Source organism: Alligator mississippiensis, chromosome 3 (genome assembly GCF_030867095.1).
Source record: "Alligator mississippiensis isolate rAllMis1 chromosome 3, rAllMis1, whole genome shotgun sequence".
Lineage (NCBI taxonomy): Eukaryota > Metazoa > Chordata > Crocodylia > Alligatoridae > Alligator > Alligator mississippiensis.
This window is the reverse complement of record NC_081826.1, coordinates 228464799-228482378: the sequence shown is the minus strand read 5'-3', so window position 1 is coordinate 228482378 and position 17580 is coordinate 228464799. Positions and strand designations below refer to the sequence as shown.

General features: G+C 45.1%; 1 protein-coding gene across 1 annotated transcript in view; it reads left to right on the top strand.

Moving 5' to 3' along the window:
- The first annotated feature begins 12337 nt into the window (after nucleotides 1-12337).
- The window catches only part of CAMK4 (calcium/calmodulin dependent protein kinase IV), a 351293-nt gene continuing 346050 nt past the window's right edge, over nucleotides 12338-17580 (top strand). Inside the window, exon 1 of the mRNA XM_014600951.3 lies at nucleotides 12338-12683. Within this exon, the coding sequence (XP_014456437.1) occupies nucleotides 12505-12683 (179 nt within the window). The 5' untranslated portion in view covers nucleotides 12338-12504. The remainder of the gene's footprint in view (nucleotides 12684-17580) is intronic.

Sequence of the window (17580 nt, the reverse complement as noted above, 5' to 3'; positions counted from 1 at the left end):
CCAAATTCTCAGCCCCTCCAAGAGCCCCCTGGACTAGATCACATGGCTCCATGGGTTGGATGTGTCATACATGCTATATGTTGGACACCTCTGGTATGGACCATGTAGATTATAGGGTAGAAAAACTTTGTTTTAAATGAGGTATTTGGCCACAGTTCTTTAACTCTGCCAGTAAGATAGCCATAATATTGTGTGAACACCAAATCCATACTTGAACTGCTACTTTTACCACGACTCAGTTTATTTAACACTCTAGTCAACATATAAAACTAGTTGATAGAAACCATTAGTGAAATGAGTCACGCCCAGAAAGAATATCCCTCTTATATTAATGGAAAGTAAACAAAAATGGATTATTTAAACCTGTAATACAAGAACATGCATCAGCCCACTGAGCAAGCTATATGCAATATATTTTAACTATCTATATAAAGTTTAGAAAGACAAGAAAGTTAGAAGTAAAATTCTAGAAGTAAAATCATTATTAAGAGCTGAATCTTGCAGTCTTATACCTGTTCTTCACTTTACCCACTTCAATAGTCCCATTGAAACCAGTCAGGTTACCAGTGCTTAAGAACAAAACCATGAAGGAGTAGAGCTCAAGTTGAAATCCTTCCTTTGGACCAATGAACTAATTCCATCATTAACATATAACTCTAGATTTTAAATAGTTCAATCAATTGTAAAATAGCTGAGCTATTTTTGCAGAATAAGCATGCATCCAAGATTTTCAAATATAGATTGTGCTTTTGGGTATCCAACTTGACTTCTTAAAAGGCCCTGTGTCCTACAAAATTCAAAGTACCTACTGCTGAAAAATCCCTCCAAAATGTTTCAAACAATGCACCCAAAAAGAATGCATAAACTGATAGTCTCTTTTGAAAATCTTGACCTTATAAAAGCTTAAGTGATAGTGACAATATGATAAATCCAAGATCAAGAGATTCCCCCTATCTACTAATGCATTTCCCCAGGACTCCTGGAAACATAAACCCACATTTTTGGGCATCACCTAAAATATATAAAAAAATGACAAGTTCTCCAGAAGAGTGCCATGGGCAAGACTGTGTAACCCAGGAGTGAGAGCAGTATTTTATACACATGGGAACTACAGACAAATGATGCAGTTGAACAATCTCCCTACCTCTCTATCCATAGTTATTTCTTCTGAGAGCTACCTTTCAGTTGTCCATTGGTGGAAAATTAGGACAAATATAATATGCCCTCCAGTATCCTGTGAGTGGTACAGGATTATCACAGTTATCATGGGAGAAAAAAATAATGATGCTATGGCTCTTGTTTCATGGTTATTAGGAGACCACTGTTAAATCTTAGAAATAGGTGGACATGAAACTTGAAGAGACCTACTGAGTCATCATTTCAGCCCCCTGTCATGGGTGATCACATCATATAATTCCTTTTATGAACTGAAGCTTAATAAATAGTAAAAATAAAAAAAATGTTCATAGGCAATACTTATTAAATTTATATTTATTTATAAAATTATCTATCTAAGTTTCCTGTTGGAGCACTTTGGTGGGTCAAAGGTTATGAACACATCTTCAAGGCACTGTTTTGCAAATGACTGCATTTCTCAGTAATTCTGGGAGAACATTGACTTTATGTGGGAAGAAAGAGTGCCAGTAGGCTTCTAGAGTGCATCTTGCAATACTGAAACATTCTGTAATCTGCTGGGGAAAACATTTGCTGAACTTTAAGTGTATAGGGCACTTTTTTGAAGTCTACCCATGTGCTTGAATTAAATACATGGTTAAATAGTTTGCTGGCCTTGGGCACAAAGTGTTCAGCAACTTCCAGGATCAGTTCTATAGCAGTTTTCATGTAAAGATCGTAAAGTGTTTTACAAAAATACCTGAGTATTACTATCCCCATTGTACAGATAGGTAAACTCAGGCACAGGAGTTAAGAGACTCAACCAAGGCCATGGAGTGAGTCAATGGGAAATCAAAGAATGCCTTTGATTTTTAAATGTTGTTGTTCTGATAAAAATAATATATATCCCCAATCCCTCCCTCCCTGCCCTCCCAAACTAAAAAAACCAAACAAACCCTTACTTCTTGATTTTCAGGACATCATTTGCATAACTAATCTGCAGGGATTCTGGTTTTCCCTGATAAAAAATTACAAATTCTCTGATTAAAATTGCAAAATCTGTGATTAAAATGGAAGGCCACTATATGTATAGGTATCAGTTGCACACAATGTTTTATTGATATGTTCACAGTTTTAAAGCAATTTGGGAGCCTACCAGTGCCTCAGTTACTATAATAAAATAAATTCTAAATACCTATATATTTTGGCATTTGATTTTGGGCTTTTTATTATGGAAAATCAGAGCTCCTGCTGAGCCCACTCTGTTCACCCCCGGGAATTATGCTCAAAAACATTCAAATTTATACAAAAATTAATTGCTTCTTTTTTTTTTTTTTACAAATTAAACTAAATACAACACTATTTGAACCTTTTTTAGAAATATATGCAGGTACTTTGTATGGGTGTGGGGTGTCGGGAGGGGAGATTTGTGAAGGTCTGGGTTGGTGTGGGGTTTATGAGGAGCTGTGAAGGGGTGTGGGGTTTGGGGGTGGTGGGATTTGGCCAGCAGCTCAGTGGTGGCAGGCAGACTGTGGGCCCTTGGGGTGCCCATGGCCACGTCAGGCAGCGCTCTGTCTGGCTGAGTCCCAAGGCCTACACATGCTGGCACAGAACTGGCCCAGCCTTCTGGCATGCACCTTTGGACCAGACTGGGCTAGGTCCATTACAGAATGTGCAGATTGCAACACTGCAGGTGGGAGCAACGCACCATTGGAATTGGCGGGCTCTGTGCCCCCATGGGTGGCTTCCTGCTGGAGTGCTAGAAGCCCAATGTGAAGATACAGAAATGGCTGGCCCGGCCATGGGCTGTGTGCCTCCATGTGGGCCAGGCAGGCTCTGTGCCTCCATACAGGGCTTCCAGCATTCCAGTGGGAAGCTGCACATGGAGGGAAACAGGAGCCTATCCAGCCCCATGGTGTATGACCTTGTGCATCCATGTGTGGCTTCCTGCCCAGCTCAATGGCATGCAGCTACCAGTCCATCCACCATTGAGCACCTCCACGTGGGGCTTCCCATGGACACCTCCCCATCCTCTCAGCCCCCACCTGCACACCCCCCCCCCCTGCCCCCACCTGCTTGCTGGCTCTTCCCACAGTCCCCAATTCCCCCTGCCCCAGCCATGGCAGTCACCTGCACCTACCCTAGCCCTGCCAGTGCCCCCCATCCCCAATTTGCAGCCCCCATAGACCCACTGGAGGGAGCCTCCAGCTGCCCCCTAGCCTTCTGTAATCCCCACTTACCTCAAAGGCTCTGGGAGGGAAAGCGAGCCAGAGCCAAGCCCTGACTGAGTGTCTCAGGCCCTACCCCTTCCCCCTTTTTCTCCCCCTCGGGACAGGGCTGAAGGTTTGCCACCCTTTTTGCAAGAACCTCTTGCAGGCTGGATCTGCCAGTCTGTAGAGAGCTCTTTGCAAAAGTGGAAAATCCGTATCTCCATTAAAATGAAAAAAAAAATTTTTCTCTATTAAAAGGGAAAATCAGCATTTTTTTCCCATTTTTCTGCAGAAAACAGAAAACCCGGATCCCTGCTAATCTTTAACAAGGCATTAGTTGATATAGTCTCAAAGTTATTTTACTTCCTTTATTACATAGAATCCCTATTTCTATTACTAGTGCATGACAAGTCGCACCGCCAAAGAAGCCTTATCTGATGAATAATCACCTGACAGATAATGGATATTAAGAAACTGTTTGAGAATCCTGTACCTTAATCAAGGAATAATTTATGGTATCGCAAGAAATCTACATAAAACTGTATATTAGTAATTTTCTCTTCTCATCCATTAGTTGTTACAAGACTTAAAGAAGTTTCTACATATTTCATTAGCTCATGATGATAAAATTAACAAGAGATGCACTTTGCACTAAAAATATAAATTATTTAAGCAGTGGGCAATTTTGAAAAGAAAAACTGAGGTTCTGTTTTACATTAATCAGGGCTGTTCAGCTTTTGAGTGATGGGGACCACATCCTGCATAGAAACCCTGCTGCACTGCTGGTGAGGACCAAGCTGTGCTGCATGGACACCCCCACACCTGCTATACTGTGCAGTACTGTAGTAGTGTCTTTTCCCTCCCTTCACCCTGTTGTACCATGCTATGCCACACCATGCAGGGGACATGGGTCCCACAGGCCATGCTGCTCCAACCCTCCCCCCGCCCAGGATTGCAGGCAGGAAGTTGAAGCTGAAGGGGAGAGGGGAGCCTGAAGAATCTGGCACCAGCAACAGCCAGAGCAGTGGAGGGATGACACCTGGTTGGGAGCTTGTTCGCTGAAATTTAACCCCTCACAGGCTGCATGCAGCCCAGAGGCTGAGTTGGACAGCTCTGACATAAGTAACATAGGGAGAAAACATTATGAACAACTATGCTAGCAAATATTTTCTTTATTCATAGGGTGCAAGAGCAGGACAATAATTAAGAGGCCAAATCCTGCAGTTCTCACTCACATTTAGTAAGGGGTGAATCCTTTTTTTTTTTTTTTTTTTACAATTGTAGATGATGCCAAGTGCTCCAGCACCAGTACAGTTCAAGATTAATGAGTCTGGAGCCACAGCAAAACAGACAGCTAACCTCCTTCAGAACTACACATCCTTGTGATGTGGGGCATCAAGATCAGAAACTGGAGTATAACTTGGGGTATAGCTGCTTATGCAGATCCTTCAGGGCCGTTCCCCAGCAGACCAAGAGCTACGGCAGCCTCAAAGCTGCACAAGCTGCACATGCAGCAACAGAGTGCACCTGCTGTTGCTGTAAAGCTTGGAAGGAAGCAGGATTCTTTCTCCTCCATAGAATCCCATGTACTTTGCCAGGCTATTTGAGATTTACACAGTAGGAAGGATTTTGCTTTCTCTTATTGTGGCAAAACTCAGAGTGACTTAAATTATGTTTTTTGACTGCTGATCTAAGGATCCAATCCAAAGCCAACTGCAGTCATTGAAAAAGACTCCCATTGACTTACATGCTTTAAATTAGGCTGTAAATAAGGACTTTTAAGATTTGACCCAATAGTATTGACAAGTTACTTTCTTTCTTATATGATTTAAATTAAGCATCAATTTATTAATTCTTGGTTTAGTAGAGGAAAAAAAGTATAGAAGTGCTTTTTGGGTGTCATATTTAAACATTTCAACGTTCACTCCAATTGGTCCAATGTTTATGACAAGGTATTGTTTCAACCACCATAAACACCCCTCCCCCCCCCTTCCCTGTGCACTGTAATGAAGACTTTCTTTTTTTTCTTATTTTCTGTAAAATCAAACTGAAAGTACGCATTTTGATCTCTCTTTATGGAAACATAACGGCAATATTGATTTTCACTGGGCTTTACCAACGTAACTAACTCACACTTCCTTCCCTGTAAGAGCTAAGATGCTTATCTGCAGGGCTGCAAGCCTTTCACAACAGTCTTTCTTTACAGTCATATGAAAATGTAACAATGTAAGCAACAGGGTAACCTGACCTATGCCATGTTATAATAATGTTCATTTAATAGAAGCTAAAAAAAATACAGTATTGGCCTGTTGGTGGGAATACAAAATAAGATTAAAGCACTTAGGTACAACCCTACAGACACCAGTAGGAGATGCCAGTGGGGATGAAGCCTAACCTAAAGCCCTATTCCTTGAGCCACACCAGGAACTCCTGACCTCTGTGGACAAGCCACTAGAGAAAAACACTGCAAATGATTTGCCAGTCATCTGCACAACAGTTTGTTAGACAACTGGAAATGAGAGTCTTGAGTTGTATTCCTAGTTCTGGAAAGGGAATATGACCTGAAGTTTACAGAATGAATTACAGAAAGCATAATCAAGAAAACATATTTAACAGTTTCCTTGTATTAACCAGTGTGGCTGAGCAAGTGGTCTGCCATATACAAAACCAGTTCTGTTCCCAACTCAGGTAGGGAACTTCTTATTGTCTCACTTTTAAAAGAGGGTGACTGACAGTTGACTCCCTCTCAATGAAAGTTATGAGGTAGGTTTCAATATCTGTGGCTTTAAAGTTCATGGAAATATAAGCAATGAGTAAAAAGGTTTTTGGTTTCCTGGCTCCCAGCTCAGTGCATTTTCACCTAGGCTAAGAGAATGTTTTAATGAGTAGGCGTCCTTTTGTCTCTCCTCCTCAGTAGGCAGCCTGATTCAGCTGAAGTACAATAAATTTGAGAGTTCAGCTTGTCAGGATGTCCCTAGAAAAATAGTCCCCTCTTTGAATCTGCTATGTTTCACATATACCCCACGGGTTTCTTTCATTTCTTTTTTTATTAAGATATATGCCTTTTCCCAAATAGAAGCCAGTTGAGAGACTAGGTTTAGAAAGATTCCTGTGTGCTTGCTGAATGGGGAAGGAACAATGTTAACTGTTGCTAGGGTTTTTATTTCAAAGTACTAGAATTTGTGAATATGAATACGTTTCCAAGTGGTGACTTGAATGGAATATTTTGTGTTTTTCATCTTGCAGTAATGCTAGACATAATGTTAAACCCAGGCAAAAGGATAATATGTTTACAGCAATATCTTAGAGGGCATCTTATGCATTTATATCTCTGTAATGGGGCATATGTAAGATGTACTTATCAGGGCCTGGAAAAGAGAAGAGAATCCATCTTGCCCTAGAAAACTTGTCTAAATTGCTAGTTATGGAGGGAAGTCCCTCCAGCTGGAATTCATTACAGAGTAGGGATTAGCAAGAGGAAGTAGTAGACTGAGCTGCAGTTAAAGAGGGAGGTCTGAAATCTTCTGTGGTTTTTACTGGGTGACTACTTGGTTTATGAAGCCTGTCAGACTGTTTATTTTTATTTAATGACTCAGCCATGCCTGCAGACTAGCTTTATTTTCTTTTGTGGACAAAGGAATGTGCTGTTGGATGTTTAGAGGAAGAAGGAATGCTTCAGGAAGCTTCCTCACCCCTTCCTCCCTGAAATCAAGGAATTGACTGAATCACCTGAAGCTGTGGGAGTACCTTTTTCAGGTGGTAGAGACAAAGCAATCCTACTGAAAATTGAGGCTGCTATAATATAGCTTAGTGCTGGTTAAACTGCTTTGCATTTTGATAACTCTTCCTCAGGTAACTGTACCTTCTTCCCACTGTCATATTCCCCAAACAGATGTAGAGAAAATGGGTATTAGCCTAAAACTATGAGTGGGAAGAATATTACTACTGCTTTTATTTGTTCTAGGCCATCCCACATAACTATAGTGATGTTCTGAAATAATAATTTCCTTCTTGTTCTCTCACATATATATGCATCCTTGTCTTGCCCTACTCTTACTCTGCCTTTCCCCTGTACCATATGTTCAACCTTTCTTCCATTAAGACTGGCTCCTCCACCAGCTGCTTATCAGGCAGATTTAGAAATCATAAGTAGAGAAAAAAACAGTATATAGAACAGTATGAAAAATGATAAGTTAAGAGACTGTGATATGCTTGTTTTGATATAAGTAGCTATGCTGCACATAACTAAAGATGGTGAAAAGCATCACTGTTTTTGATTGAGGGAAATACAGCAAATACATGCATGGTCTCTGTAACCTAAGCGAGCCTGTTCAAGAAAACTGGAGGCTATGTATTTGGTGAAGGGAGGTTGCAGGGAGAAGAGGGTAATTGGAAGCTTACCTCAGAGAGACTGCTGTAGTTGGGGAGGGGAGAAGAAAAGGAAGAGAAGCTTTTGAGGGATTGCCCTGATGTTAACTTTTTTCATTTTAAGTGGGAGCAAATAGGAGACCAATACTGTGAAGTAGACTTTGTTTTAACAGATTTAGTCTGCTTTAAGAGTCTATTATATGATAGGCTGTGCAGCAAACCTAACATTTGTGCAAATCTTGAATACATTTGGTAACATCTGTGCAAACAGAGAACTCCAGTATCTCTAACTCACATTTTTGAGAGAGGACATACCAGGGGCTCATTAGTGAGAACACATTTTCCCACTTCTTGGTTTGTTCCTTTTTAGGGGATTTGGTCATTCGCGCCCTTCCCCTGCCTCCCACAACACACACACACACACACACACACACACACACACACACACACACACCCACCCACCCCCCAATCATGTTAGTATTCCAGGAATTGCATTATACCTCTGGTTTAAAACTACTGCAGGTGTAATGGTGAGAGGAAGGGAGGTGAAGAGTCCTGTCCCAAACCCCACCTAGAAGCCACATGCTACCAACTTGAGTCTCCAAAATAAATTTCCACTCACAGTAGATTGTGTATATGTTGATTTGATAATGACATGTACTTTGCTGGCTTCCCCAATGGTGGGGTTTGGACATACTTGTGAACAGAATGAAATTAAGACAAGTTCAACAAGCATATGCCCAAGGCCTTGATTCTTAGAACCATGCAGATTTCAGAATGTGGATTTTAATTCTTAAAGGTTTTGCTTCTGGCCCTGATGGTTGTGAAAAAATGTATGGGAAATGGGGACCAATTGTGCTGGACACAATGATGTCTGCCTTAAATGTGCAGAGAGCTTCCATTAAGGGGAGCGGCAGTGGCTGATAGTATTGGGGGATAGAAGGGCATGCTTGGTCCCACATCCACCAAGACAGTGAACCATGTGTCTGGAATCAAATTGGGGAAAGGTTCCTTGGTTGCACTGCGGGAGCCCTGTTGGATAGTCCCTCTTGCTAGGGCTTTGATGCCTCCTGGAGCTGCTTCTGCCTTCATGCCGTTTGGGTCTGAAAGAACAAAAATGTGCTCATAATTGTACTCTAGTATATCTAATGCTAGTATATTTGTCACTTACAATCTGCATGTATCTGTATGTTTGTATGACAGAAAATTATGTGGATCTATATATTATGTATCCTTCTTTTTTTTCAAATAGGGCTTGGCAAGTGGTGCAATAGTTAAATTCTGGTGCCTGATAGTCATAGATTGGATGCCCATGTAGATAACATAGATGTATAGGGCAGCTCGGTCTTTTGGAACTGTTTATTCATGCTCCCAGTTGACTCAGGAGGACATCACTGTACTCCATGCTCTTTCTGAAGGTTTTATGTGCAACCCATGGATTAAAACTTTAAAGCTAAGATTCTGGAGAACAAAGTGACTGACTCAAAATGTTACTCTGTCAACTGAGTAGCTTACATAGGGGTGGGCAAGGGAGGGCACCAGCTGGTTGCCTATTTGCAGGGAGATGCAGAATGGCAGCCTCCAGAAAGCCCGTCCTGCAGCAGTAGCCACCACAGGAAAGCCCCCACCAACCCTGCTGTCAAGGGCTCAGCACAATTCCCCCTCTGCCCCCAGCTCTGCCCATGGTGCTGAAATAGCTATGTAGTTAAAACCCAGTGAGACCCAGTCCAATTTGATCTACGATATTAAGAAGGCTAAATAGCAAAATAAATGGAATTGGAGTAATCCCGCAAGATACTTATATGCCAGTGAGGCAAGGCTTATTTCTATACATCTTAACAAATTAAATCAAAACATACGGATGAAAGATTCTTGGGTTGTAGGTCCCTAAATAAATTAGGTGATACTGATATAACTATAAAAGAATGAGAACATACACATTGTTTGAGTTATACAGTCAATTGGCTATTTGCCTAAACACAAAAATTAAAATATGTCACTTAAAATTAACTTGACCATTTTCATCTCTACTCTCAAGAGGTGCTATGGCAGCAAGATGTCATAAGGCAAGAGCTCACAATGTCACTTAGCAACAGGAAGCTTCAGGAAGAAAAGTTCCGAAGTAGCCAGTTGGGAAACAGCAGGCTAGAGAATTGAGAGGAGATATGAATGCCACGGGGCCTCAAAAGGGCATGGCCCCCCAAATCTGCGGATGATCAAGCAATTGCTATGATGAGGGCTCTGAATAGTAAGTGAATGGAAAGGGAGGCCCACGGTATTTTACTGTTGTGAGGAAGGCTGGGATCTCTGCTGCTTTTATTGTACTTTTTAATTTGATCTTAAAAATTATGATAAATTCAGAATGTAGATTCCAACATTGGCCTTTAATTAAAAAACATAGTCAACTCAAAGGAGACATTGTTCTAATTTTCATTTTATCCTTCCCTAAACTGAGGAAAAAGCTATATTAGCTGAGTTTCTTTCTGAGATTTGATTTAGTGAAGAGGGCATTATAAAGGGTAAGAACAATGTGTTTTTTCCAGTTTTTGAGGACTGAAAATTGAGAGTTAAAATTACTTGTCCCTTGGGAGGTCTGAGGGGGTCTAGGACTTGAAGTAAGGGAAGAATTAAGATTAGACTGCTAACTTGATGCATCTAACTAGCACAATATTAAATGTGATTTTTGCCCTTATTGTGAGCAAGGACTACTATATTTATTACACATATCCTAGTGGTTAAATATGAGAAGACAATACAGTACATTGTTTCTTTTGTACAACCTACACAGCCTTCTGCACAGTCCATTTTACTGCTTCCCTTCCTTTGCCTGCGTGACAATAAGAGTGGGTGTAATGGCATGAAGAGGATACAAGTAAGTAGGTTGAATCTGGCATACTATGCATGCTGGGCACACACAGCCATTGCTGTTTTATTTCACTGTCACACCAGGAGTGACTGCCCTAATACAGATACTTCTGGCTAGGATTAGAAGTCAGGGATGCAATGTGCTCATCTTATTTATGTGCATAATACAGATGAAGACTTCACAGCCTGTCCCAGCAGTATACAGCTTTTGTGTAATTTTATTTTGGCTCTGTGGGAGAAGGGAGGCTGTTTTACATGATACTGTGTATGTTGTGTATGGGGCATTTGTTAATCCTTTTCCAAAAGCCATCTGGTGTGTGTCTCAACTCCATCACCCTTCTGCAAATTCAGTGGAATAAAAACAAAACACCTAAAATTCTTATGCCCAGTGCTTATCCCATTGTCACTCTTTTCTGGGCAGTATAACTCTTCCTGATCATTTCCTGTAACTAGATAGTCACTGTGGTTATCTTAAAAGAAAAAGGTTTTGAGGTTTGTGAAAATTAGAACAGAACTCTTCCTGTGAACAGACTTGTCCTGAAACATGAAAATAAAACATAAATAATCTCATGTACCTAATCTGCCCTGTATTTCTGTGGCAAGGAGAGATGGTAATGAATTTCAGCTAAAAGCCTCCCAAACCATTTTATTGCAAACTTTCCAATCAGAAAACATAGACTCACTTGACTAAGAACTGTATGTGGAATGGAAGCCTAATTCACTAACAGTGTAATGTATGCATGATCAACAAAAACACCCGTGCATTTTATTTTTACAGCAGCAATGCAGTAAAAACCAGGCTGTTGGTACTGGAGTGCAATAATTTCCAGCCCAAGGGAACCAGCCAGGTAAGGTAGGTGTCACATTTCCCATACTATACTAATACCAAGGGAGATTAAAAACAGGATTTGCCCCCGTGGCTTTAGATCATCCTCTTGCCATGCTTGCAGCTCAGATTTGGTCGCCGGAGACCCTGAAATTGAGCACATCTAGGACAGCGACTTCTCAACCAGGGGGACACAGCACCCTGGGGTGCCTCGAGAGCCTTTCGAGACTGTCATGTGGTGCCCTGCACCGTGTGGTGGGCAGATGACACACACCAGATGAAACCCAGAGATTTTACATAGGAAAATAGGCTGAGGGGGAATTGAATAGCAGCCTTCAACTACCTGCAGGAGAGTTTGCAAGAGGATGGAGCCAGACTGTTCTCAGTGGTGGCAGGTGATAGAACAAGGAGCAATGGTCCCAAGGTCCAGCAAGGGAAGTTTAGGTTGCATGTTCGGAGAAAGTTTCTCAGGAGGAGGGTAGTAAAGCACTGGAAGAGGTTACCCAGAGAGAGGATGGGAGCCCCCTCCTTGGAGGTTTTAAGAGGGGTAGACTAGACAAGCCTTGGCTAGGGTGATCTAGTGGGGGCTGGTCCTTCTGTGCAGGGGCTGGCCCGAGGTGACCTCTGGAGGTCCCTGGCAGCCCTCGTGCTCCAGGAGTGAGTGGTGCCACCCCTTGGGCTGCCCCGCAGCTCGTGACAGCGCTGTTCGTGGGGGAGCCGAAGCGGGGTGCAGGCGGCGAGCTGGCCTTGCCGAGGGGCGGGAGCAGGCTGATCCCGGCGGCGGGGGACGTGCAGGCGGTTGGCTCCGCTCGGGCAGGCGAGGAGGGTTTGAGGACACCTGGGACGAAGAGGAGGAGGGCGCTGGGGGCCGGGCGGGGAGGCGGGAGCGAGCGCTGCCGAGCGCCGCGCGCATTAGGGCCCGGGGCGGGCGGGCCAGCGGGCGGGCGAGCGAGCTGCAGGTGCCGCGGCGGAGCCGGGCCGCGGTGGCAGGCAGGCGCTGAGCCGCCGGCGGCCGGGAGGGAGAGAGGACGGCGGAGAGGGGCGGGCAGCTCTAGCCGCCTTCTCGCTCTGCTCTTGCAGCCGCCGGGGAGGCGGCGGCGGCGGCGGAGCAGCAGCCCCGACATGCTGAAAGTCACCATGCCCTCGCCCTCCTCCTCCTCCTCTTCCTCCTCCTCCGCCACCTCGTCCTCCGGCGCCTCGGCCGCGGGCAGGGGCGCGGGCGCCGCCGCCGAGTACTGGATCGACGGCTCCAACAAGGACACCCTGGCCCACTACTTCGAGCTCGAGTCCGAGCTGGGACGGTAAGGACCGGCGGGCGGGGGTCGTGCCCACCCCGCTGCAGCCCCGCGCCGGCGGGCGGGCGGGCACCCGGGCGCGCGCCTGTCACAGACACACCCGTGTGTGTGTCCCGCACGCTGTGTGTGTGTGTGTGTGTGTGTGTGGCCAGGAAGTGGGTTGGGGGGCGGGGGGTGAGAGAGAGAGACCTGCACGTGTGTGTGTGAGAGATGCTTGGGGGGGGGAACCTAGACACCTGTGTGTGTCCCAGACGCTTTGGGGGGTGGGAGTGTGTGTGACAGCAGGGGCGGGTGTTGCGGGGGGGGGGGTGAGAGAGAGAGGGACCTGGACACGTGTGTGTGTGTATGTGTGTGTGTGTGTGTGTGTGTGTGTGTGTCACTGGGGGGGTGTATGTATGTGTGTGATGCCTAGGGGTGGATGTGTGTGTGTGAGAGAGAGAGAGAGAGAGAGACCTGGACACCTGTGTGTGTGTGTCTGTGACACCAAGAGGTGGTTGTTGTGGGGGCGGGGGGTGAGAGAGAGAGGTCTTGACACCTGTGTGTGTGTGTGTGTGTGTCCTCCAGATGCCTGGGCGGGGGGGGGGGGTGGTTGTGTGTGAGAGCGAGAGAAACGTCGACACCTGTGTGTGTCCCAGAAGCATTGGGGGGTGGGAGCGTGTGGGTGTGAGATGCCAGGGGGTGGGTGTTGTGGTGGGGGTGTGCAAAAGAGGGAGAGAGGAAGACCTGGACACCTGTGTGTGTTGCAGATGCTTGGGGTGTGTGAGATGACTGGGGGTGCATGTGTGGGGGTCTATGTGTGAAAGAGAGAGAGACCTGGACACCTGTGTGTGTGTGTGTGTGTGTCGGATGCCTGGGAGGGTTTGTGTGTTTGGGAGAGAGATGTGGACACCTGTGTGTGTGCGTGTCCTAGGTGCCTGGGTTCTCTGTGTCTTCTCCAAAACAAGTGACCCCAGGCATTCAGTTTGCCCCCGGCCTTGCTGGGCTGCCTTCTCCCCAGCCCAGGGGCAACACATCCTTGACCTGCCTTGCCAGAAGAAGAAACCCAGGCGCTGATCCCCAGAGGGAGAACCCTAGCCTGCCAGCACCCCAACGCTAGTGGGCTGGGAAAAGCCTGAACTATTCCTGGGCTGAGATCGGGAGGGGGAAGGCAGAGAGCACAGTCCGAGTCCCATCCTGACTTCATAGTGCTGGCTGATGCCAGGACCGAGGCGGGCAAGCGTTGTCTGGCACCTGCCTGCTTTGCCTTCTCAGTGACAGCAGGAGGCTCAGGAAAGGCTTCCTGCGGGGGTTCCTTCTCAGGTTTGGCACAGGAACCTTTTTGACACGCATGTCAGTGGCAGACCTTTTTGCACCAGCTGCTGCAGCATTTTGAGTCCTGGTTTGGTTTTTTGTTTTGTTTTGCTTCATTTCCCAGAAAAGTTGGTTTGCTGTAACCTGCAGCAAAAGAGGGGGTGTTTCATTCTGTGCCAGCTGTGGGCTTACCCCATTTTCAGGACATGCCTGCATGGGCACAGAAAACTGGCTGAGACAAAACTCATGCTGACAACACGAGTCCATGGACAAGTCCATAAAAGTGCAGTACAAAAGCTTTGTCACCATATTCCCGTATTTGAAATAAAAAATAGACACAGGCCCAATCCTGCAACTCCTTACCCATGCAAGGAACTTCACATTAATGAAGTTGCCAATGTACGGTCTGCACCTAAGGCTGGACAAGTTAGGTATACGTTGGTCATTGCATGCGGGATGACTGTTGAGCACTTCTTTGAATCAGCATATTGGGAGTAAATAGACAGTCTAGTGTTAAGTTTAGGCTAGATTCATTTCCTTGATTTGGGGGTCAGCACTTTTAGTCCTCTCTGAGACAAGACATTCATAGATTCATAGATGTTAGGGTCGGAAGGGACCTCAATAGATCATCGAGTCCGACCCCCTGCATAAGCAGGAAAGAGAAAGGAGCATCCTTTTACTAAGAATTGCAAGGCAAGTTACAAAATGATTGTCTGTTCCTGAGTGAATCAGCGTTCGGTACCCATTCATTCATGCCTGCTGTGCTACTATCACATCACTTGTCCCAGTCACTTCAGAATTTTGAATGTTTTCTTCAAACCAAAACCTAGTCTAAGGTTTCATATTTCTGTTCTTCGACTGTGTAGAATTTTCTTGATCTGCATTTAATTGTCAGTTCATGTCGTGTTTTTAGATAGGAAGTTAAAGAGTTGACATAGTACAGTAACCTGAATAGTGGGAGTGAATGACTTATCATGAACTTGACAAAGTTGAAAGCAAAACTGAACTGATAATCTTGTAACGGAGAATTTCACAGATAACAATGTGGTTGTGTAAGAACTTTGCAGATTACAGTGTGGTTATGTCAGTATATTTGCAGAAAGGACTCATGTCACTAAAAATGTTTCTACCTTGCAAAATGAAGCTGTGATTGTAGCATGGGTGAGCATATATCATGCTAGCTTTGGTCTAGCTATCATGGATAACTGGAGCAATGGAGATGTGACTGTCAGTTGCTAGGCTGACATTAAGCTTGGGTTGCTGGTGTGCGCGCCGGGTCTGACCCTGGGCCCTTTTCGTCGCTCTGCACGCAGGCTGTGGCCAGCAGCCCAGGCAGGCCAGGTCGGAGAGGGAGGTCGCCGAGCTAGAATTAGGCACAGATGCGTAACGGTTGATTTTAAGATTGTTTACTTACACCGAGATGGTCGCGGTGCAGGCCGAAAAACTTGCTTGAGTTACAGTTTCGGATAGAAAAGAAGAGAGGCGGACTAGAGTTCCTCCGGGAACACTCTTCTAGCCCATCCGGTTGGAGGCTCTAAACCGTGAGCCTGTCGGACCAACCGGAGAAAGTCCGTCCGGTAAAGAGCTCTGAATAGACTCACTCACACGAAGTTTGCTAGGCTCCGTGGATCCGTCTCTTTGGCGCGCAGGGAAGGATACGTCTAGGATAGTACGGCGACGGGGAGAGGCTAGAGGCTGATCAGACCTCTGTTGCCTGCTTAGAATGCGTTGGGTCCGTGAGGATCCGCAGCGCTTAGAGATCTTCACACAGTGCGAAGTCTTCTTCTCCTGGTGTTCGTGGAGTCCTCCAACTAGGGCGGAAACCACACAAGCCTTTTATACGGCTAGCAGGCCAATTGCTAGCTGCCACGTGTGAATAATTTAACGTAAACCAATAATGGGGCTCGAATTAGAATATAAATGGCGGGAACTCTTTGCAACGTGCATCACCGTGCTGCAACTTAGAAATGCACACTGCAAAGAAAGCTACGAGAGTTGGCGGGAACTTCTTTTGCACCCGGGGTTCTTTGTTGCAGCAGAAAACTCCACCGTGCAAAGAAGCTGCAATTTGGCGGGAACAATTTAGCGGGGAGCAATTTAGCTGTGCCGAAGCACACAAAACAAAAACTCACAACTTGGGTTGTGACAGCTGGATCTTCCTTACTACTATTCCTTACTATTATTACCCATGCTGGTTATATTAAAGCCAGCTTGGAGCATGACCCCTTCATTTGTTTTATAGACATACTGTAAACAACTTTGTTAAACCTTTGTGTCAGTTCAAAGATGTCGTGTTTGTGTGGCTGACTATTGAACATTTGGTTAACATTCCTTTTAGTCATTTATGTTGGATTGATTTTAGCATATGCTATACAGATAATACCTTGAATCTAGAAGACACTAAAAGTGAAATTATGTTGCCCTTCATGTTAATAATATAGTGCTTAGTGGCATTTTGAAGGTGGGCAGGTTGGTGAGTTGTGTGCTTTTTGTATCTTGCTCACTGAATATTTAAACCGAGCGTTCGTTCACATCTTCCAATATCTTCAGCCAAGGTTTGCAGTAATGTGAACCATAAAAACCTAAAATGTTAATATAAAAAAAGCATTAAAAAGTATTACTTGTGTAGCTGTTGTTATGGATTGCGAGTTTGCTGAAATTGATAGCAGTGTAAAGAAACTAAGAGGAAGGATGCAGTTGTAACAGATACATCTTTTAATATCTGACAGCATTGGTGATGTGTAGGGGGTGCACATCATGCACCCCATGAGACTGGCAGAGCACTCCTTGCAAAAAGCACCACTGACGCTGCTGGCGGCCCCTGTGGGCGGTTGCTGTTCACCACTCCCCCCCTACTGCCAACGGTGTCTGCGGGTGGTCCCCAATCGCCACTGGCTGCCTCCAACACTGCCAGCTGACAATACTGACAATGCTGCCAGTGGCATCTGCGGCTGGTCACCAACCACTGGTTGGCACTTGCTAGACCCCCCTGCTGCTGACACTGCTGCAGCTGCCTGCAGCAGCTGCCCGCTCGCCACCGCCACTGCCTGCAGGCACTCACTGTGCCCCCCTAGCCTCCAGGGACACACGATATTCATGTCTGACAGTATTTTTAGAATCACTTAAGTTGTGATCCTTTATCTTGGGGGGGGGGGGGTTGTGGAATTGTATTGAATATACTATACTTGTACATGGCAAATCGAATATTTGCTATTGCTTGTGCTCAACAGTAGTAGATTACAAAATGGCAGAAGTTTAATGTTCCTAATCTATTGATTATAGGAAAATTGCAGAGCCATTTAACAATCAAGAATGGCTAATGCACAAGATTTGATAGTGCCAGGTCCTTCATCTGGGTAGGAAGAACCTTCACCATAACTATAAGATAGATGGTAGCCCACTGGCTGACACAACTTCTGAATGGGACCTGGGGGTCACAATCGACCAGAAAATTAATATGAGCCAACAGTGCGATGAAGTCGCCAGCAGGGCAAATAGAACTCTGGCGTGCATCAGCTGATGTGCTGCCAGCAGATCTAGAGAGGTGCTTCTCCCTCTCTACTCAGCGTTGGTGAGGCCACAGCTACTCCTTCTCTGTAAGGGTAACTAGAAC